Here is a 21,281-nt window from a genome sequence, read left to right on the forward strand (position 1 = left end):
AAACCAGGTCTAAACCAGGACTAAACCAGGACTAAACCAGGTCCAAACCAGGACTAAACCAGGACTAAACCAGGTCTTAACCAGGTCTAAACCAGGACTAAACCAGGACTAAACCAGGTCCAAACCAGGACTAAACCAGGACTAAACCAGGTCTTCCTCTCTGCAGTAAGCTGGTGTTCTCGTTTCCTGGCTGGTCTTGTGGAGTCACAGTTCTGGAGCAGGTTAGTTTTATTCTTTATAAATGTTAGTTTTATTCTTTATAAATGTTAGTTTTATTCTTTATAAATGTTAGTTTTATTCTTTATAAATGTTAGTTTCATTTCCCAGAGTCCCGCGGTCGATGTGGTGGGCGTTGGCACGGCAACGGGACGCATCTTCATGCACAACATCCGATTGGACGAGACGCTAATGAGCTTCACACAGGATTGGGGACCAATCACAGCGCTCGCCTTCAGAACAGGTGAGAAGCGGACCAATCACAGCTCATGTGCAGGTGTATGTACGGCTCATGTGCAGGTGTATGTACGGCTCATGTGCAGGTGTATGCACGGCTCATGTGCAGGTGTATGTACGGCTCATGTGCAGGTGTATGCACGGCTCATGTGCAGGTGTATTCACGGCTCATGTGCAGGTGTATGTACGGCTCATGTGCAGGTGTATGTACGGCTCATGTGCAGGTGTATGTACGGCTCATGTGCAGGTGTATGCACGGCTCATGTGCAGGTGTATGTACGGCTCATGTGCAGGTGTATGTACGGCTCATGTGCAGGTGTATGTAAGGCTCATGTGCAGGTGTATGCACGGCTCATGTGCAGGTGTATGTACGGCTCATGTGCAGGTGTATGTACGGCTCATGTGCAGGTGTATGTACGGCTCATGTGCAGGTGTATGTACGGCTCATGTGCAGGTGTATGTAAGGCTCATGTGCAGGTGTATGTACGGCTCATGTGCAGGTGTATGCACGGCTCATGTGCAGGTGTATGCACGGCTCATGTGCAGGTGTATGTACGGCTCATGTGCAGGTGTATGTAAGGCTCATGTGCAGGTGTATGTACGGCTCATGTGCAGGTGTATGCACGGCTCATGTGCAGGTGTATGTACGGCTCATGTGCAGGTGTATGTACGGCTCATGTGCAGGTGTATGCACGGCTCATGTGCAGGTGTATGCACGGCTCATGTGCAGGTGTATGTACGGCTCATGTGCAGGTGTATGTACGGCTCGTGTGCAGGTGTATGCACGGCTCATGTGCAGGTGTATGCACGGCTCATGTGCAGGTGTATGTACGGCTCATGTGCAGGTGTATGTACGGCTCATGTGCAGGTGTATGCACGGCTCATGTGCAGGTGTATGCACGGCTCATGTGCAGGTGTATGCACGGCTCATGTGCAGGTGTATGTACGGCTCATGTGCAGGTGTATGTAAGGCTCATGTGCAGGTGTATGTACGGCTCATGTGCAGGTGTATGCACGGCTCATGTGCAGGTGTATGCACGGCTCATGTGCAGGTGTATGCACGGCTCATGTGCAGGTGTATGCACGGCTCATGTGCAGGTGTATGTACGGCTCATGTGCAGGTGTATGCACGGCTCATGTGCAGGTGTATGCACGGCTCATGTGCAGGTGTATGCACGGCTCATGTGCAGGTGTATGCACGGCTCATGTGCAGGTGTATGTACGGCTCATGTGCAGGTGTATGCACGGCTCATGTGCAGGTGTATGTACGGCTCATGTGCAGGTGTATGCACGGCTCATGTGCAGGTGTATGCACGGCTCATGTGCAGGTGTATGCACGGCTCATGTGCAGGTGTATGTACGGCTCATGTGCAGGTGTATGCACGGCTCATGTGCAGGTGTATGTACGGCTCATGTGCAGGTGTATGCACGGCTCATGTGCAGGTGTATGTACGGCTCATGTGCAGGTGTATGCACGGCTCATGTGCAGGTGTATGCATGGCTCATGTGCAGGTGTATGCACGGCTCATGTGCAGGTGTATGTACGGCTCATGTGCAGGTGTATGTACGGCTCATGTGCAGGTGTATGTACGGCTCATGTGCAGGTGTATGTACGGCTCATGTGCAGGTGTATGTACGGCTCATGTGCAGGTGTATGTACGGCTCATGTGCAGGTGTATGTACGGCTCATGTGCAGGTGTATGCACGGCTCATGTGCAGGTGTATGCACGGCTCATGTGCAGGTGTATGCACGGCTCATGTGCAGGTGTATGCACGGCTCATGTGCAGGTGTATGCACGGCTCATGTGCAGGTGTATGTACGGCTCATGTGCAGGTGTATGCACGGCTCATGTGCAGGTGTATGCACGGCTCATGTGCAGGTGTATGCACGGCTCATGTGCAGGTGTATGTACGGCTCATGTGCAGGTGTATGTACGGCTCATGTGCAGGTGTATGTACGGCTCATGTGCAGGTGTATGCACGGCTCATGTGCAGGTGTATGCACGGCTCATGTGCAGGTGTATGCACGGCTCATGTGCAGGTGTATGCACGGCTCATGTGCAGGTGTATGCACGGCTCATGTGCAGGTGTATGTACGGCTCATGTGCAGGTGTATGCACGGCTCATGTGCAGGTGTATGCACGGCTCATGTGCAGGTGTATGTACGGCTCATGTGCAGGTGTATGTACGGCTCATGTGCAGGTGTATAGGTGTATTTCTCTCTCTGTCCTGCAGATGGCGCTCCCGTTATGGCGTCTTGCTCGCCTCAGGGACACATTGCATTCTGGGATCTTGCTCGCCAACAGATGACGTCACAGCTCAGCCACGCCCACCGAGGGGCCGTTGCCGGGGCAACATTTGTGCACGGTGAGCCGCTATTGGTCACCAATGGCGGCGACAATGCGTTGAGGGTGTGGCTTATGGAGGAGGGCGGGGCCAGGCTACTGCGCTGTCGCCATGGACACAGTGCTCCGCCCACTACCATCCGTCACCACGGCAACGATGGGAAGAGCATTCTTAGCGCAGGTAAGGTCCTGGTCCCGGTCTCGGTCTCGGTCCCGGTCCTAGTCCTGGCTTTAACCTCTCTGTTCTACAGGTCTGGACGGGACTCTTCAGTCGTTCTCCACCGTCCACGAGCGCTTCAACAAGAACCTGGGCCACGGTCAGTCTCATATTTCCCTTAGACCTGGTTTAGTCCTGGTTTAGAAGTAGTTTAGTCCTGGTTTAGTCCTGGTTTAGAAGTAGTTTAGTCCTGGTTTAGAACTGGTTTAGTCCTGATTAAGACCTGGTTTAGTCCTGGTTTAGTCCTGGTTTAGACCTGGTTTTGTCCTGGTTTAGACTTGGTTTAGACCTGGTTTAGTCTTGGTTTAGTCCTGGTTTAGTCCTGGTTTAGTCCTGGTTTAGTCCTGGTTTAGTCCTGGTTTTGACCTGGTTTAGACCTGGTTTAGACCTGGTTTAGTCTTGGTTTAGTCCTGGTTTAGTCCTGGTTTAGTCCTGGTTTAGACCTGGTTTAGACCTGGTTTAGACCTGGTTTAGTCCTGGTTTAGACCTGGTTTAGACCTTGTTTAGTCCTGGTTTAGACCTGGTTTAGTCCTGGTTTAGTCCTGGTTTAGACCTGGTTTTGTCCTGGTTTAGACTTGGTTTAGACCTGGTTTAGTCTTGGTTTAGTCCTGGTTTAGTCCTGGTTTAGTCCTGGTTTAGTCCTGGTTTAGTCCTGGTTTTGACCTGGTTTAGATCTGGTTTAGACCTGGTTTAGTCTTGGTTTAGTCCTGGTTTAGTCCTGGTTTAGTCCTGGTTTAGACCTGGTTTAGACCTTGTTTAGTCCTGGTTTAGACCTGGTTTAGACCTGGTTTAGACCTGGTTTAGTCCTGGTTTAGACCTGGTTTAGACCTTGTTTAGTCCTGGTTTAGACCTGGTTTAGTCCTGGTTTAGACCTGGTTTAGACCTGGTTTAGTCCTGGTTTAGTCCTGGTTTAGTCCTGGTTTAGACCTGGTTTAGTCTTGGTTTAGTCCTGGTTTAGTCCTGGTTTAGACCTGGTTTAGTCCTGGTTTAGACCTGGTTTAGTCCTGGTTTAGTCCTGGTTTAGACCTGGTTTAGTCCTGGTTTAGTCCTGGTTTAGTCCTGGTTTAGACCTGGTTTTCTTTGTTTTCAGGTTCCATCAACAAAAAGAAAGAGAAAAAGAAGAAACTCGGTCTAAAACATGAAGAGCTCAGACTTCCTCCGATCACCAACTTCTGCTCCGGTCAGTCCTAATGTCCAGCAGGAGGAGGTTCAGCAGGAGGAGGTTCAGCAGGAGGAGGTTCAGCAGGAGGAGGTTCAGCAGGAGGAGGTTCAGGAGGAGAAGGTTCAGCAGGAGGAGGTTCAGCAGGAGGAGGTTCAGCAGGAGAAGGTTCAGGAGAAGGTTCAGCAGGAGGAGGTTCAGCAGGAGAAGGTTCAGGAGAAGGTTCAGCAGGAGAAGGTTCAGCAGGAGGAGGTTCAGCAGGAGGAGGTTCAGCAGGAGAAGGTTCAGGAGAAGGTTCAGCAGGAGAAGGTTCAGCAGGAGGAGGTTCAGCAGGAGGAGGTTCAGCAGGAGGAGGTTCAGGAGGAGAAGGTTCAGCAGGAGGAGGAGGTTCAGGAGGAGGAGGTTCAGCAGGAGGAGGTTCAGGAGGAGAAGGTTCAGCAGGAGGAGGTTCAGGAGGAGAAGGTTCAGCAGGAGGAGGAGGTTCAGCAGGAGGAGGTTCAGGAGGAGAAGGTTCAGGAGGAGAAGGTTCAGCAGGAGGAGGTTCAGGAGGAGAAGGTTCAGCAGGAGGAGGTTCAGGAGGAGAAGGTTCAGGAGGAGAAGGTTCAGCAGGAGGAGGTTCAGCAGGAGGAGGTTCAGGAGGAGAAGGTTCAGCAGGAGGAGGTTCAGGAGGAGAAGGTTCAGCAGGAGGAGGTTCAGCAGGAGGAGGTTCAGCAGGAGAAGGTTCAGCAGGAGGAGGTTCAGGAGGAGAAGGTTCAGCAGGAGGAGGTTCAGGAGGAGAAGGTTCAGCAGGAGGAGGTTCAGGAGGAGAAGGTTCAGGAGGAGAAGGTTCAGCAGGAGGAGGTTCAGGAGGAGAAGGTTCAGCAGGAGGAGGTTCAGGAGGAGAAGGTTCAGGAGGAGAAGGTTCAGCAGGAGGAGGTTCAGGAGGAGAAGGTTCAGCAGGAGGAGGTTCAGGAGGAGAAGGTTCAGGAGGAGAAGGTTCAGCAGGAGGAGGTTCAGCAGGAGGAGGTTCAGCAGGAGGAGGTTCAGCAGGAGGAGGTTCAGGAGGAGGAGGTTCAGCAGGAGAAGGTTCAGCAGGAGGAGGTTCAGCAGGAGAAGGTTCAGCAGGAGGAGGTTCAGGAGGAGAAGGTTCAGCAGGAGGAGGTTCAGGAGGAGAAGGTTCAGCAGGAGGAGGTTCAGGAGGAGAAGGTTCAGGAGGAGAAGGTTCAGCAGGAGGAGGTTCAGGAGGAGAAGGTTCAGCAGGAGGAGGTTCAGCAGGAGAAGGTTCAGGAGGAGGAGGTTCAGGAGGAGAAGGTTCAGCAGGAGGAGGTTCAGCAGGAGGAGGTTCAGGAGGAGAAGGTTCAGCAGGAGGAGGTTCAGCAGGAGGAGGTTCAGGAGGAGGAGGTTCAGCAGGAGGAGGTTCAGGAGGAGGAGGTTCAGGAGGAGAAGGTCAGGTGAGATCATTCACTTGTCTCTGTCTCTTCAGCTCCGTCGCGTCAGGCCGACTGGGACTCTGTGGTTTCCTGTCATCGTGGACGTAGCTCCGCCTCCACCTGGAACTACCACCGCTGCACCATGGGTAACCACCACCTGAGGGCGCCAGAGTGCAGCGTGAGCAGCGAGGCCACGGTAACTGCCCCTTTAACACGCCCCTCTAACACGCTCCTCTAACACGCCCCTCTAACACGCCCCTCTAACACGCCCCTCTAACACGCTCCTCTAACACGCCCCTCTAACACGCCCCTTTAACACGCCCCTCTAACACGCCCCTCTAACACGCCCCTCTAACACGCCCCTTTAACACGCCCCTCTAACACGCCCCTCTAACACGCCCCTCTAACACGCTCCTCTAACACGCCCCTCTAACACGCCCCTCTAACACGCCCCTCTAACACGCCCCTCTAACACGCCCCTCTAACACGCCCCTCTAACACGCCCCTCTAACACGCCCCTCTAACACGCCCCTAAAAGTACAAAAGAATAAAGTTTATATTTTTATGCTCGTCTTCATCATTGCATGTCCTTAGAGCATTAGTTCTTCATGAATTTGGTTCACTGATGACTTCCTGTTGTCCTCAGGCCGTGGACATCACTTCCTGTGGACACTTTGCTGTGATTGGCTGGTCGTGTGGCAGAGTGGGCGTGTTTAACCTTGAGTCTGGTTTGCATCGTGGCAGCTTCATGGAGAGCGATCGAGGTAACGCTGTCGCTGACCTTTGACCTGGACCAGAGGGAACATGGTGTCTGTTGCCGTGGCGACCTCTCACTGATCACACTTCTCCACAAACACAACATAAGAAGACTGAACATGGAGATACAAGTCTGAACGTTCCATTTGCCTGATGTCTGTCCCTCTCTCAGCCCAGTCCTTGATTCTCCTTACACTCCAAAAGTACATTCCAAAAGTACACTCCCAAAGTACACTCCAAAAGTACACTCCCAAAGTACATTCCAAAAGTACACTCCCAAAGTACACTCCAAAAGTACACTCCCAAAGTACATTCCAAAAGTACACTCCCAAAGTACATTCCAAAAGTACACTCCCAAAGTGCACTCCCAAAGTACACTCCAAAAGTACACTCCAAAAGTACACTCCAAAAGTACACTCCAAAAGTACATTCCAAAAGTACACTCCAAAAGTACACTCCAAAAGTACGCTCCAAAAGTACGCTCCAAAAGTACGCTCCAAAAGTACACTCCAAAAGTACGCTCCAAAAGTACACTCCAAAAGTACATTCCAAAAGTACACTCCAAAAGTACATTCCAAAAGTACACTCCAAAAGTACATTCCAAAAGTACACTCCAAAAGTACGCTCCAAAAGTACACTCCAAAAGTACATTCCAAAAGTACACTCCAAAAGTACATTCCAAAAGTACACTCCAAAAGTACATTCCAAAAGTACACTCCAAAAGTACACTCCAAAAGTACACTCCAAAAGTACACTCCAAAAGTACATTCCAAAAGTACATTCCAAAAGTACACTCCAAAAGTACATTCCAAAAGTACATTCCAAAAGTACACTCCCAAAGTACGCTCCAAAAGTACACTCCAAAAGTACACTCCCAAAGTACATTCCAAAAGTACATTCCAAAAGTACATTCCAAAAGTACGCTCCAAAAGTACACTCCCAAAGTACGCTCCAAAAGTACACTCCAAAAGTACATTCCAAAAGTACGCTCCAAAAGTACATTCCAAAAGTACACTCCCAAAGTACATTCCAAAAGTACACTCCCAAAGTACGCTCCAAAAGTACACTCCAAAAGTACATTCCAAAAGTACGCTCCAAAAGTACACTCCCAAAGTACATTCCAAAAGTACATTCCAAAAGTACATTCCAAAAGTACGCTCCAAAAGTACACTCCCAAAGTACGCTCCAAAAGTACACTCCAAAAGTACATTCCAAAAGTACGCTCCAAAAGTACATTCCAAAAGTACACTCCCAAAGTACATTCCAAAAGTACACTCCCAAAGTACGCTCCAAAAGTACACTCCAAAAGTACATTCCAAAAGTACGCTCCAAAAGTACACTTCAAAAGTACATTCCAAAAGTACACTCCCAAAGTACGCTCCAAAAGTACACTCCACAAAAGTACATTCCAAAAGTACACTCCCAAAGTACATTCCAAAAGTACACTCCCAAAGTACACTCCCAAAGTACGCTCCCAAAGTGCACTCCCAAAGTACACTCCAAAAGTACATTCCAAAAGTACACTCCCAAAAGTACGCTCCAAAAGTACGCTCCAAAAGTACGCTCCAAAAGTACGCTCCAAAAGTACACTCCAAAAGTACATTCCAAAAGTACACTCCAAAAGTACACTCCAAAAGTACACTCCAAAAGTACATTCCAAAAGTACGCTCCAAAAGTACACTCCAAAAGTACATTCCAAAAGTACACTCCAAAAGTACACTCCAAAAGTACATTCCAAAAGTACACTCCAAAAGTACACTCCAAAAGTACACTCCAAAAGTACACTCCAAAAGTACACTCCAAAAGTACATTCCAAAAGTACGCTCCAAAAGTACGCTCCAAAAGTACGCTCCAAAAGTACGCTCCAAAAGTACGCTCCAAAAGTACACTCCAAAAGTACACTCCAAAAGTACACTCCAAAAGTACGCTCCAAAAGTACGCTCCAAAAGTACACTCCAAAAGTACACTCCAAAAGTACACTCCAAAAGTACATTCCAAAAGTACACTCCAAAAGTACACTCCAAAAGTACATTCCAAAAGTACGCTCCAAAAGTACACTCCAAAAGTACATTCCAAAAGTACGCTCCAAAAGTACATTCCAAAAGTACACTCCCAAAGTACGCTCCAAAAGTACACTCCAAAAGTACATTCCAAAAGTACACTCCAAAAGTACACTCCAAAAGTACATTCCAAAAGTACGCTCCAAAAGTACACTCTAAAAGTACATTCCAAAAGTAGGCTCCAAAAGTACATTCCAAAAGTACTCTCCAAAAGTACATTCCAAAAGTACACTCCCAAAGTACGCTCCAAAAGTACACTCCAAAAGTACACTCCCAAAGTACGCTCAAAGTACATTCCAAAAGTACATTCCAAAAGTACACTCCAAAAGTACACTCAAAGTACATTCCAAAAGTACATTCCAAAAGTACGCTCCAAAAGTACACTCCCAAAGTACGCTCCAAAAGTACACTCCAAAAGTACATTCCAAAAGTACGCTCCAAAAGTACACTTCAAAAGTACATTCCAAAAGTACACTCCCAAAGTACATTCCAAAGGTACACTTCAAAAGTACATTCCAAAAGTACACTCCCAAAGTACGCTCCAAAAGTACACTCCAAAAGTACATTCCAAAAGTACGCTCCAAAAGTACACTTCAAAAGTACATTCCAAAAGTACACTCCCAAAGTACGCTCCAAAAGTACACTCCACAAAAGTACATTCCAAAAGTACACTCCCAAAGTACGCTCCCAAAGTGCACTCCCAAAGTACGCTCCAAAAGTACATTCCAAAAGTACACTCCAAAAGTACATTCCAAAAGTACACTCCAAAAGTACACTCCAAAAGTACGCTCCAAAAGTACACTCCAAAAGTACGCTCCAAAAGTACACTCCAAAAGTACGCTCCAAAAGTACGCTCCAAAAGTACGCTCCAAAAGTACACTCCAAAAGTACATTCCAAAAGTACATTCCAAAAGTACACTCCAAAAGTACACTCCAAAAGTACGCTCCAAAAGTACACTCCAAAAGTACATTCCAAAAGTACGCTCCAAAAGTACACTCCAAAAGTACATTCCAAAAGTACGCTCCAAAAGTACAATCCAAAAGTACACTCCAAAAGTACATTCCAAAAGTACACTCCAAAAGTACATTCCAAAAGTACACTCCAAAAGTACATTCCAAAAGTACACTCCAAAAGTACATTCCAAAAGTACATTCCAAAAGTACACTCCAAAAGTACATTCCAAAAGTACACTCCAAAGTACACTCCAAAGTACATTCAAAAGTACACTCTAAAAGTACATTTCCAAAAGTACATTTCCAAAGTGCATGGCAGGAGTTCATAGTAGTAAAGTTCAGGGGTAAATGCTGTATCAGGGTTCCCTCAGAGTGGTTCAGGATCAGGGTTCCCTCAGAGTGGTTCAGGGTTCCCTCAGAGTGGTTCAGGGTCAGGGTTCAGGGTTCCCTCAGAGTGGTTCAGGGTCAGGGTTCCCTCAGAGTGGTTCAGGGTTCCCTCAGAGTGGTTCAGGGTCAGGGTTCCCTCAGAGTGGTTCACCATCAGCTCATGAAATCAGCAGAGACAGTGATGTCGCCCCCTGGTGGAGCTCACACACGTTTAATATGCGTTTGCCTCTAAATGATGAATAGTATACTTTTTTATAACAACAAATGTTTAGTTTCTTCTTTGTTTGATGGGTTTAATATGTCGTTCACATTAAACGATGCTACTAACGCTTCTGACGCCACAAACAAGAGAACTAAAACAGGAAACAGATGAAAAGATCAAAAAGAATGCGTGCGCCGAACTCTAGTTACTGCTCATTTACTCAATCCGTTCTCTGGGATGCTCCTCCCATTCTCTGGGATGCTCCTCCCATTCTCTGGGATGCTCCTCCCATTCTCTGGGATGCTCCTCCCATTCTCTGGCATGCAGCAGCTAAGGCAGGTTTGAGAGGCAGAGTTATTGCTGTCGCCAAAAAGAAACATCACAACAAAAAAGTCCATCACAAAGAAATGGAACAAACGTCACCAACGATCATGGACTGAGAGAGGGACAGACATCAGACAAATGGACACATGACGTTCAGACTTAATTTGGAAATGTACAAATTTGACCGACTTTGGACCAAATGAGACTTTCTTCTAATTTAATTGTGCCATGATTATGTTTCTTTTGAAGTTTAGTTGATGTTTACTTCTGTAAAAACATAAAACTGATCCTTATATTCACCTGAAAACATTGTGTTTAATAAACTCATTATTCTGTGACTGTAAAGAGTGTATTATCATAATAATATATATCATTTATATATATATTTAAATAAGCTTCATGTGGTCGTTTCTCTGCAGCTCACAGAGGCGCGGTCAGGGGTGTGGCCACAGACCTCCTGAATCAGCTGACAGTCTCTGCAGGCTCTGATTGGCTGCTGCGCTTCTGGAGATTCAAAACAAAGAAACTGGAACAAGAACTGCGACTCCCATCATGCCCCAGTGCCCTGCGCCTGCACCGCGACAGGTAACGCCCCTTTCATTCTGACCAATCAGTGACCGCTATGATTAAAGTACGCTTGAGACTAGCTCTGAGGCTAGAGGCTAGCTCTGAGGCTAGCTCTGAGGCTAGAGGCTAGCGCTGAGGCTAGAGGCTAGCGCTGAGGCTAGAGGCTAGCTCTGAGGCTAGAGGCTAGCGCTGAGGCTAGAGGCTAGCTCTGAGGCTAGAGGCTAGCGCTGAGGCTAGAGGCTAGCTCTGAGGCTAGAGGCTAGCGCTGAGGCTAGAGGCTAGCGCTGAGGCTAGAGGCTAGCTCTGATGAAGCTTCGGTTGCAGATGAAGCATCAGGTGCAGATGAAGCATCAGGTGCAGATGAAGCTTGATGAAGCTCCAGGTGCAGATGAAGCTTGATGAAGCTCCAGGTGCAGATGAAGCTCCTGGAGCAGATGAAGCTCCTGGTGCAGATGAAGCTCCAGGTGCAGATGAAGCTCCAGGTGCAGATGAAGCTTCAGGTGCAGATGAAGCTCCAGGTGTAGATGAAGCTCCAGGTGTAGATGAAGCTCCAGGTTTAGATGAAGCTCCAGGTGCAGATGAAGCTCCTGGTGCAGATGAAGCTCCTGGTGCAGATGAAGCTCCTGGAGCAGATGAAGCTCCTGGTGCAGATGAAGCTCCAGGTGCAGATGAAGCTCCAGGTGTAGATGAAGCTCCAGGTGTAGATGAAGCTCCAGGTTTAGATGAAGCTCCAGGTGCAGATGAAGCTCCTGGTGCAGATGAAGCTCCTGGTGCAGATGAAGCTCCAGGTGCAGATGAAGCTCCTGGAGCAGATGAAGCTCCTGGTGCAGATGAAGCTCCAGGTGCAGATGAAGCTCCAGGTGCAGATGAAGCTTCAGGTGCAGATGAAGCTCCAGGTGTAGATGAAGCTCCAGGTGTAGATGAAGCTCCAGGTTTAGATGAAGCTCCAGGTGCAGATGAAGCTCCTGGTGCAGATGAAGCTCCTGGTGCAGATGAAGCTCCTGGTGCAGATGAAGCTCCAGGTGCAGATGAAGCTTCAGGTGCAGATGAAGCTCCAGGTGTAGATGAAGCTCCAGGTGCAGATGAAGCTTCAGGTGTAGATGAAGATCCAGGTGTAGATGAAGCTCCAGGTGCAGATGAAGCTCCAGGTGCAGATGAAGCTCCTGGTGCAGATGAAGCTCCTGGTGCAGATGAAGCTCCAGGTGTAGATGAAGCTCCAGGTGCAGATGAAGCTCCAGGTGCAGATGAAGCTTCAGGTGTATATGAAGCTCCAGGTGCAGATGAAGCTCCTGGTGCAGATGAAGCTCCTGGTGCAGATGAAGCTCCAGGTGCAGATGAAGCTTCAGGTGCAGATGAAGCTTCAGGTGCAGATGAAGCTTCAGGTGCAGATGAAGCTCCTGCTGCAGATGAAGCTTCAGGTGCAGATGAAGCTCCTGGTGCAGATGAAGCTCCAGGTGCAGATGAAGCTTCAGGTGCAGATGAAGCTCCAGGTGCAGATGAAGCTTCAGGTGCAGATGAAGCTCCTGGTGCAGATGAAGCTCCAGGTGCAGATGAAGCTTCAGGTGCAGATGAAGCTCCTGGTGCAGATGAAGCTCCAGGTGCAGATGAAGCTTCAGGTGCAGATGAAGCTCCAGGTGTAGATGAAGCTTCAGGTGCAGATGAAGCACCTGGTGCAGATGAAGCTCCTGGTGCAGATGAAGCTCCAGGTGCAGATGAAGCTCCAGGTGCAGATGAAGCTTCAGGTGTAGATGAAGCTCCAGGTGTAGATGAAGCTTCAGGTGCAGATGAAGCTCCAGGTGCAGATGAAGCTCCGCGTGCAGATGAAGCTTTAGGTCCAGGTGCAGATGAAGCTCCGCGTGCAGATGAAGCTTTAGGTCCAGGTGCAGATGAAGCTCCAGGTGTAGATGAAGCTCCAGGTGCAGATGAAGCTTCAGGTGTAGATGAAGCTCCAGGTGCAGATGAAGCTCCAGGTGTAGATGAAGATTCAGGTGCAGATGAAGCTTCAGGTGTAGATGAATCCCCAGGTGCAGATGAAGCTTCAGGTGCAGATGAAGCTCCTGGTGCAGATGAAGCTCCAGGTGCAGATGAAGCTCCAGGTGTAGATGAAGCTTCAGGTGCAGATGAAGCTCCTGGTGCAGATGAAGCTCCAGGTGCAGATGAAGCTCCTGGTGCAGTTGAAGCTCCTGGTGCAGATGAAGCTCCAGGTGCAGATGAAGCTTCAGGTGTAGATGAAGCTCCAGGTGCAGATGAAGCTCCAGGTGTAGATGAAGATTCAGGTGCAGATGAAGCTTCAGGTGCAGATGAAGCTCCTGGTGCAGATGAAGCTTCAGGTGCAGATGAAGCTCCAGGTGTAGATGAAGCTTCAGGTGCAGATGAAGCTCCAGGTGCAGATGAAGCTCCTGGTGCAGATGAAGCTCCAGGTGCAGATGAAGCTCCTGGTGCAGTTGAAGCTCCTGGTGCAGATGAAGCTCCAGGTGCAGATGAAGCTCCAGGTGCAGATGAAGCTCCTGGTGCAGATGAAGCTCCTGGTGCAGATGAAGCTCCAGGTGCAGATGAAGCTCCTGGTGCAGTTGAAGCTCCTGGTGCAGATGAAGCTCCAGGTGCAGATGAAGCTTCAGGTGTAGATGAAGCTCCAGGTGCAGATGAAGCTCCAGGTGTAGATGAAGATTCAGGTGCAGATGAAGCTCCTGGTGCAGATGAAGCTTCAGGTGCAGATGAAGCTCCAGGTGTAGATGAAGCTTCAGGTGCAGATGAAGCTCCTGGTGCAGATGAAGCTCCAGGTGCAGATGAAGCTCCTGGTGCAGATGAAGCTCCAGGTGCAGATGAAGCTCCAGGTGCAGATGAAGCTCCTGGTGCAGATGAAGCTCCTGGTGCAGATGAAGCTCCTGGTGCAGATGAAGCTCCAGGTGCAGATGAAGCTCCTGGTGCAGTTGAAGCTCCTGGTGCAGATGAAGCTCCAGGTGCAGATGAAGCTTCAGGTGTAGATGAAGCTCCAGGTGCAGATGAAGCTCCAGGTGTAGATGAAGATTCAGGTGCAGATGAAGCTCCAGGTGCAGATGAAGCTCCTGGTGCAGATGAAGCTCCTGGTGCAGATGAAGCTCCTGGTGCAGATGAAGCTCCTGGTGCAGATGAAGCTCCTGGAGCAGATGAAGCTCCTGGTGCAGATGAAGCTCCAGGTGCAGATGAAGCTCCAGGTGTAGATGAAGCTCCAGGTGTAGATGAAGCTCCAGGTTTAGATGAAGCTCCAGGTGCAGATGAAGCTCCTGGTGCAGATGAAGCTCCTGGTGCAGATGAAGCTCCAGGTGCAGATGAAGCTCCTGGAGCAGATGAAGCTCCTGGTGCAGATGAAGCTCCAGGTGCAGATGAAGCTCCAGGTGCAGATGAAGCTTCAGGTGCAGATGAAGCTCCAGGTGTAGATGAAGCTCCAGGTGTAGATGAAGCTCCAGGTTTAGATGAAGCTCCAGGTGCAGATGAAGCTCCTGGTGCAGATGAAGCTCCTGGTGCAGATGAAGCTCCTGGTGCAGATGAAGCTCCAGGTGCAGATGAAGCTTCAGGTGCAGATGAAGCTCCAGGTGTAGATGAAGCTCCAGGTGCAGATGAAGCTTCAGGTGTAGATGAAGATCCAGGTGTAGATGAAGCTCCAGGTGCAGATGAAGCTCCAGGTGCAGATGAAGCTCCTGGTGCAGATGAAGCTCCTGGTGCAGATGAAGCTCCAGGTGTAGATGAAGCTCCAGGTGCAGATGAAGCTCCAGGTGCAGATGAAGCTTCAGGTGTATATGAAGCTCCAGGTGCAGATGAAGCTCCTGGTGCAGATGAAGCTCCTGGTGCAGATGAAGCTCCAGGTGCAGATGAAGCTTCAGGTGCAGATGAAGCTTCAGGTGCAGATGAAGCTTCAGGTGCAGATGAAGCTCCTGCTGCAGATGAAGCTTCAGGTGCAGATGAAGCTCCTGGTGCAGATGAAGCTCCAGGTGCAGATGAAGCTTCAGGTGCAGATGAAGCTCCAGGTGCAGATGAAGCTTCAGGTGCAGATGAAGCTCCTGGTGCAGATGAAGCTCCAGGTGCAGATGAAGCTTCAGGTGCAGATGAAGCTCCTGGTGCAGATGAAGCTCCAGGTGCAGATGAAGCTTCAGGTGCAGATGAAGCTCCAGGTGTAGATGAAGCTTCAGGTGCAGATGAAGCACCTGGTGCAGATGAAGCTCCTGGTGCAGATGAAGCTCCAGGTGCAGATGAAGCTCCAGGTGCAGATGAAGCTTCAGGTGTAGATGAAGCTCCAGGTGTAGATGAAGCTTCAGGTGCAGATGAAGCTCCAGGTGCAGATGAAGCTCCGCGTGCAGATGAAGCTTTAGGTCCAGGTGCAGATGAAGCTCCGCGTGCAGATGAAGCTTTAGGTCCAGGTGCAGATGAAGCTCCAGGTGTAGATGAAGCTCCAGGTGCAGATGAAGCTTCAGGTGTAGATGAAGCTCCAGGTGCAGATGAAGCTCCAGGTGTAGATGAAGATTCAGGTGCAGATGAAGCTTCAGGTGTAGATGAATCTCCAGGTGCAGATGAAGCTTCAGGTGCAGATGAAGCTCCTGGTGCAGATGAAGCTCCAGGTGCAGATGAAGCTCCAGGTGTAGATGAAGCTTCAGGTGCAGATGAAGCTCCTGGTGCAGATGAAGCTCCAGGTGCAGATGAAGCTCCTGGTGCAGTTGAAGCTCCTGGTGCAGATGAAGCTCCAGGTGCAGATGAAGCTTCAGGTGTAGATGAAGCTCCAGGTGCAGATGAAGCTCCAGGTGTAGATGAAGATTCAGGTGCAGATGAAGCTTCAGGTGCAGATGAAGCTCCTGGTGCAGATGAAGCTTCAGGTGCAGATGAAGCTCCAGGTGTAGATGAAGCTTCAGGTGCAGATGAAGCTCCTGGTGCAGATGAAGCTCCAGGTGCAGATGAAGCTCCTGGTGCAGATGAAGCTCCAGGTGCAGATGAAGCTCCTGGTGCAGTTGAAGCTCCTGGTGCAGATGAAGCTCCAGGTGCAGATGAAGCTCCAGGTGCAGATGAAGCTCCTGGTGCAGATGAAGCTCCTGGTGCAGATGAAGCTCCAGGTGCAGATGAAGCTCCTGGTGCAGTTGAAGCTCCTGGTGCAGATGAAGCTCCAGGTGCAGATGAAGCTTCAGGTGTAGATGAAGCTCCAGGTGCAGATGAAGCTCCAGGTGTAGATGAAGATTCAGGTGCAGATGAAGCTCCTGGTGCAGATGAAGCTTCAGGTGCAGATGAAGCTCCAGGTGTAGATGAAGCTTCAGGTGCAGATGAAGCTCCTGGTGCAGATGAAGCTCCAGGTGCAGATGAAGCTCCTGGTGCAGATGAAGCTCCAGGTGCAGATGAAGCTCCAGGTGCAGATGAAGCTCCTGGTGCAGATGAAGCTCCTGGTGCAGATGAAGCTCCTGGTGCAGATGAAGCTCCAGGTGCAGATGAAGCTCCTGGTGCAGTTGAAGCTCCTGGTGCAGATGAAGCTCCAGGTGCAGATGAAGCTTCAGGTGTAGATGAAGCTCCAGGTGCAGATGAAGCTCCAGGTGTAGATGAAGATTCAGGTGCAGATGAAGCTTCAGGTGCAGATGAAGCTCCTGGTGCAGATGAAGCTTCAGGTGCAGATGAAGCTCCAGGTGTAGATGAAGCTTCAGGTGCAGATGAAGCTCCTGGTGCAGATGAAGCTCCAGGTGCAGATGAAGCTCCTGGTGCAGATGAAGCTCCAGGTGCAGATGAAGCTCCAGGTGCAGATGAAGCTCCTGGTGCAGATGAAGCTCCTGGTGCAGATGAAGCTCCTGGTGCAGATGAAGCTCCAGGTGCAGATGAAGCTCCTGGTGCAGATGAAGCTCCTGGTGCAGATGAAGCTCCTGGTGCAGATGAAGCTCTTTCTGACATTTCCAGTGGGATGTTGGCGTTGGCGCTGGACGATTTCTCGCTGTTGGTGGTCGACATGGAAACGAGACGTGTCGTCAGGAAGTTCAGCGGTCACCACGGCAACATCAACGACATGGTGAGTTTCACAATAAAAGCCTCGCTGTTGTTTATATAGTAAAATCATCAATGCGAATATTAATGAGGCGACATGAAAGAAGCTAATTTGCATCAGTTTAAACCCCTCCCCCTCTCAGTGTTGAGGCCCCTCCCCCTCCTCAGTGTTGAGGCCCCTCCCCCTCCTCAGTGTTGAGGCCCCTCCCCCTCTCAGTGTCGAGGCCCCTCCCCCTCTCAGTGTCGAGGCCCCTCCCCCTCTCAGTGTCGAGGCCCCTCCCCCTCTCAGTGTCGAGGCCCCTCCCCCTCTCAGTGTCGAGGCCCCTCCCCCTCTCAGTGTTGAGGCCCCTCCCCCTCCTCAGTGTTGAGGCCCCTCCCCCTCCTCAGTGTTGAGGCCCCTCCCCCTCCTCAGTGTTGAGGCCCCTCCCCCTCCTCAGTGTCGAGGCCCCTCCCCCTCTCAGTGTCGAGGCCCCTCCCCCTCTCAGTGTCGAGGCCCCTCCCCCTCTCAGTGTCGAGGCCCCTCCCCCTCCTCAGTGTCGAGGCCCCTCCCCCTCTCAGAGTCTGAATAATCAATGTGTGTTTCAGACGTTCAGTCCTGACGGTCGATGGCTCGTCTCTGTCTCCATGGACTGCACCGTGAGAACCTGGGACCTGCCATCAGGAAGGTCAGTGACCACTGGGTCAGAGGTCAGGGGTCAGGACCTCTTGCTCCTGGTGTGGGACGTGTGGTTTAACCAGAACTGTTTAATCTGTCATTGTCCCTGTGACATCACCAGGGTTAAAGCTGTTTGTTTGTTTGTTTGTGTTTCCAGTCTGGTGGACTGCTTCCTGGTTGGGGCGGCGCCGGTGGGCGTGTCTCTGTCGCCAACCGGAGACTTCCTTGCAACGGCGCATGTGGACGCCCTCGGAGTGTTTCTATGGTAATGACCAACCACAGCTTCAGACTCCATGAGCGCTCACTTCCTGACTCCGCCTCTCTCTCTCAGGACCAATCGCAGCCTATGTGGCCCTGTTGGACTCCGCCCCCTGCCCTCTGACTTCCAGCCGACCAATGAGATGCTGCCGTGTGCGCGGCCGGAGGAGGAAGAGATGTCATTGGAGGAGGAGGATGTGTTTGTGTCACATGATCAGCTGGGGGCGGAGCTTGTCACGCTCAGTCTGCTGCCAGAGTCAAGATGGAGGACACTTCTGCAGCTGGAGCAGATCAAGGTCTGACCCCGCCCCCTGTGACCACACCTTCTGGAATGTGATGATGTCATGATCTCAGATGGAGGCGGGGCCTTCTTATTAATCTTATGTCTTAAACTCTTGTTTTCTCAGAAGCGGAACAAGCCCACAGCGCCCCCTACTGCTCCGGCCGCCGCCCCCTTCTTTTTACCCACAATCCCCGGCCTCACGCCCCAGTTCAGCGTTCCCACGGCAACAGACGGCGTCGCCCAGGTAACGCTCGTCTGTTTGTGCCGTCACACTGTGAATGCAGCAACATTTGGACCAATCACGTGTCTCTGTCTCACATGATGCAGTCGAAGGTCGTGACCTGGAGCGCGCTGGGTCAGAGGTCAGAGTTCAGCCGCACGCTGGAGGACGCCATGACGACCAGAGCCTGTGAGTGCTGATGTCACAGTTATCATGTGTTCTAATCAAGTCTATTGTTGCCATGGCAGCTGCAGCGGCCATCTTGTGAACAATCATATTTGTGTCACAACAACAACAACAACAATAATGCAGAGAACTGGACCCGAGTCTGAATTATGAATATTAAAAACACTGATTTATTTTTGTGTTGACGTGTCAGTTGAACTTCCTGTTTGTGTTGACGTGTCAGTTGAACTTCCTGTTTGTGTTGACGCGTCAGTTGAACTTCCTGTTTGTGTTGACGCGTCAGTTGAACTTCCTGTTTGTGTTGACGTGTGTCAGTTGAACTTCCTGTTTGTGTTGACGTGTCAGTTGAACTTCCTGTTTGTGCTGACGTGTGTCAGTTGAACTTCCTGTTTGTGTTGACGTGTGTCAGTTGAACTTCCTGTTTGTGCTGACGTGTGTCAGTTGAACTTCCTGTTTGTGTTGACGTGTGTCAGTTGAACTTCCTGTTTGTGTTGACGTGTGTCAGTTGAACTTCCTGTTTGTGTTGACGTGTCAGTTGAACTTCCTGTTTGTGTTGACGTATGTCAGTTGAACTTCCTGTTTGTGTTGACGTGTGTCAGTTGAACTTCCTGTTTGTGTTGACGTGTGTCAGTTGAACTTCCTGTTTGTGTTGACGTGTGTCAGTTGAACTTCCTGTTTGTGCTGACGTGTGTCAGTTGAACTTCCTGTTTGTGTTGACGTATGTCAGTTGAACTTCCTGTTTGTGTTGACGTGTGTCAGTTGAACTTCCTGTTTGTGCTGACGTGTGTCAGTTGAACTTCCTGTTTGTGCTGACGTGTGTCAGTTGAACTTCCTGTTTGTGTTGACGTGTCAGTTGAACTTCCTGTTTGTGCTGACGTGTGTCAGTTGAACTTCCTGTTTGTGTTGACGTGTGTCAGTTGAACTTCCTGTTTGTGTTGACGTGTGTCAGTTGAACTTCCTGTTTGTGCTGACGTGTGTCAGTTGAACTTCCTGTTTGTGTTGACGTGTGTCAGTTGAACTTCCTGTTTGTGTTGACGTATGTCAGTTGAACTTCCTGTTTGTGTTGACGTGTGTCAGTTGAACTTCCTGTTTGTGTTGACGTGTGTCAGTTGAACTTCCTGTTTGTGCTGACGTGTGTCAGTTGAACTTCCTGTTTGTGTTGACGTGTGTCAGTTGAACTTCCTGTTTGTGTTGACGTGTGTCAGTTGAACTTCCTGTTTGTGCTGACGTGTGTCAGTTGAACTTCCTGTTTGTGTTGACGTGTTTCAGTTGAACTTCCCGTTTCACTGCTGAAGAAAAGTGGGCCGTCCTTCGTTTCGTTGGAGATTTCTGACCTATCGGCTGAGGGGGGCGTGGCCTTCCTGCAGATGATTGACAGTATGCTGCAGAGTGGGCAGGACTATGACCTGGCGCACGGATACCTCGCCCTCTTCCTCAAGGTCTGTCTGTCTTTCTGTCTGTCTTTAGAGGGGTCAGACAGGGCTGTGCTCGGTCCCCTTTCCTCTCTCCATTGGCCATAACATTTGAGTGAGTGACAGGTGTCGCAGATGTTTTACTATATTTAAACAATTTACAAACTCAAAGTGATGCATTTTCATTTATAGGTTTTTACAAATAAAGAGTTATTATAACCAAGGTCATGACCTTTATGACCTCTGACTGATGTTTATCAAGACTTATGAAGCAGAACGTTCAAGAGGAATAATATCTAAATTATATAAATACATTTCTAATCTGGACAAATACTAAATATATGAAACACAAATGATAAACAGAAGCTCATGTTTTGACAGATGAAGAGTGGGAGGAGCTCATGTTTTGACAGATGAAGAGTGGGAGGAGCTCACGTTTTGACAGATGAAGAGTGGGAGGAGCTCACGTTTTGACAGATGAAGAGTGGGAGGAGCTCACGTTTTGACAGATGAAGAGTGGGAGGAGCTCACGTTTTGACAGATGAAGAGTGGGAGGAGCTCACGTTTTGACAGATGAAGAGTGGGAGGAGCTCATGTTTTGACAGATGAAGAGTGGGAGGAGCTCATGTTTTGACAGATGAAGAGTGGGAGGAGCTCATGTTTTGACAGATGAAGAGTGGGAGGAGCTCACGTTTTGACGGATGAAGAGTGGGAGGAGCTCATGTTTTGACAGATGAAGAGTGGGAGGAGCTCATGTTTTGACAGATGAAGAGTGGGAGGAGCTCACGTTTTGACGGATGAAGAGTGGGAGGAGCTCATGTTTTGACAGATGAAGAGTGGGAGGAGCTCACGTTTTGACAGATGAAGAGTGGGAGGAGCTCATGTTTTGACAGATGAAGAGTGGGAGGAGCTCACGTTTTGACAGATGAAGAGTGGGAGGAGCTCATGTTTTGACAGATGAAGAGTGGGAGGAGCTCACGTTTTGACAGATGAAGAGTGGGAGGAGCTCATGTTTTGACAGATGAAGAGTGGGAGGAGCTCATGTTTTGACAGATGAAGAGTGGGAGGAGCCACATTCACCTACGTTCTTCATAACTCCAGGTCAAAGGTCTCATTCTTCACAAATGCAACTGTTGGAGAAACAGCGCCATCAGGAGGCGAACCACTGTCACATGACCTGGGACTGTTGTTTCTTGTGGGTCGTGGGGGTGAGAGACGGGAGGACATACAGTCAATGTGCTGTGCCTTCATTTAATCTGATTTGTTTTCCAGACTCACCTGAGGACCGTGTCATGTGACCCTGTTGCCATGGAGATGCTGGTCCGTCTCTCCACTCACCTGGAGCAGGTGTGGGAGGAGCTTAGAGCCTCTTTCGACCAATCGTTGTGTCTGCTGTCGTACGCCAAGAGCGCTCTGCTTTAGTATAATAAAAGTGTTTTACTCGTGTCA

The 21,281-nt window shown here is 49.7% G+C and overlaps 2 protein-coding genes across 3 annotated transcripts in view; both read left to right on the forward strand.

Moving 5' to 3' along the window:
* The window catches only part of wdr36 (WD repeat domain 36), a 30,102-nt gene extending 8,832 nt beyond the window's left edge, over positions 1–21,270 (forward strand). For both annotated transcript variants that reach the window (XM_072453382.1, XM_072453381.1), the window contains 16 exons: positions 167–221; positions 328–460; positions 2,689–2,979; positions 3,050–3,115; positions 4,106–4,195; positions 5,637–5,779; positions 6,230–6,347; positions 10,686–10,851; positions 16,735–16,843; positions 17,404–17,483; positions 17,631–17,738; positions 17,805–18,027; positions 18,139–18,258; positions 18,342–18,423; positions 19,690–19,859; positions 21,105–21,270. In XM_072453382.1, coding sequence (XP_072309483.1) covers positions 167–221; positions 328–460; positions 2,689–2,979; positions 3,050–3,115; positions 4,106–4,195; positions 5,637–5,779; positions 6,230–6,347; positions 10,686–10,851; positions 16,735–16,843; positions 17,404–17,483; positions 17,631–17,738; positions 17,805–18,027; positions 18,139–18,258; positions 18,342–18,423; positions 19,690–19,859; positions 21,105–21,254 — 2,104 coding nt within the window. In that variant the 3' untranslated portion in view covers positions 21,255–21,270. The remainder of the gene's footprint in view (positions 1–166; positions 222–327; positions 461–2,688; positions 2,980–3,049; positions 3,116–4,105; positions 4,196–5,636; positions 5,780–6,229; positions 6,348–10,685; positions 10,852–16,734; positions 16,844–17,403; positions 17,484–17,630; positions 17,739–17,804; positions 18,028–18,138; positions 18,259–18,341; positions 18,424–19,689; positions 19,860–21,104) is intronic.
* On the forward strand, positions 4,289–5,608 carry LOC140368266 (uncharacterized; the record flags this gene model as incomplete). The annotated part of the gene is made up of 1 exon (XM_072455233.1): positions 4,289–5,608. A coding segment is annotated over one exon (1,320 nt), but the record flags the coding sequence as incomplete, so codon positions are not given.
* Positions 21,271–21,281: the final 11 nt, after the last annotated feature.

This window comes from Eucyclogobius newberryi, unplaced genomic scaffold (genome assembly GCF_026437365.1).
Source record: "Eucyclogobius newberryi isolate DKJ021-1_F unplaced genomic scaffold, fEucNew1.0.hap1 SCAF_2, whole genome shotgun sequence".
Lineage (NCBI taxonomy): Eukaryota > Metazoa > Chordata > Actinopteri > Gobiiformes > Gobiidae > Eucyclogobius > Eucyclogobius newberryi.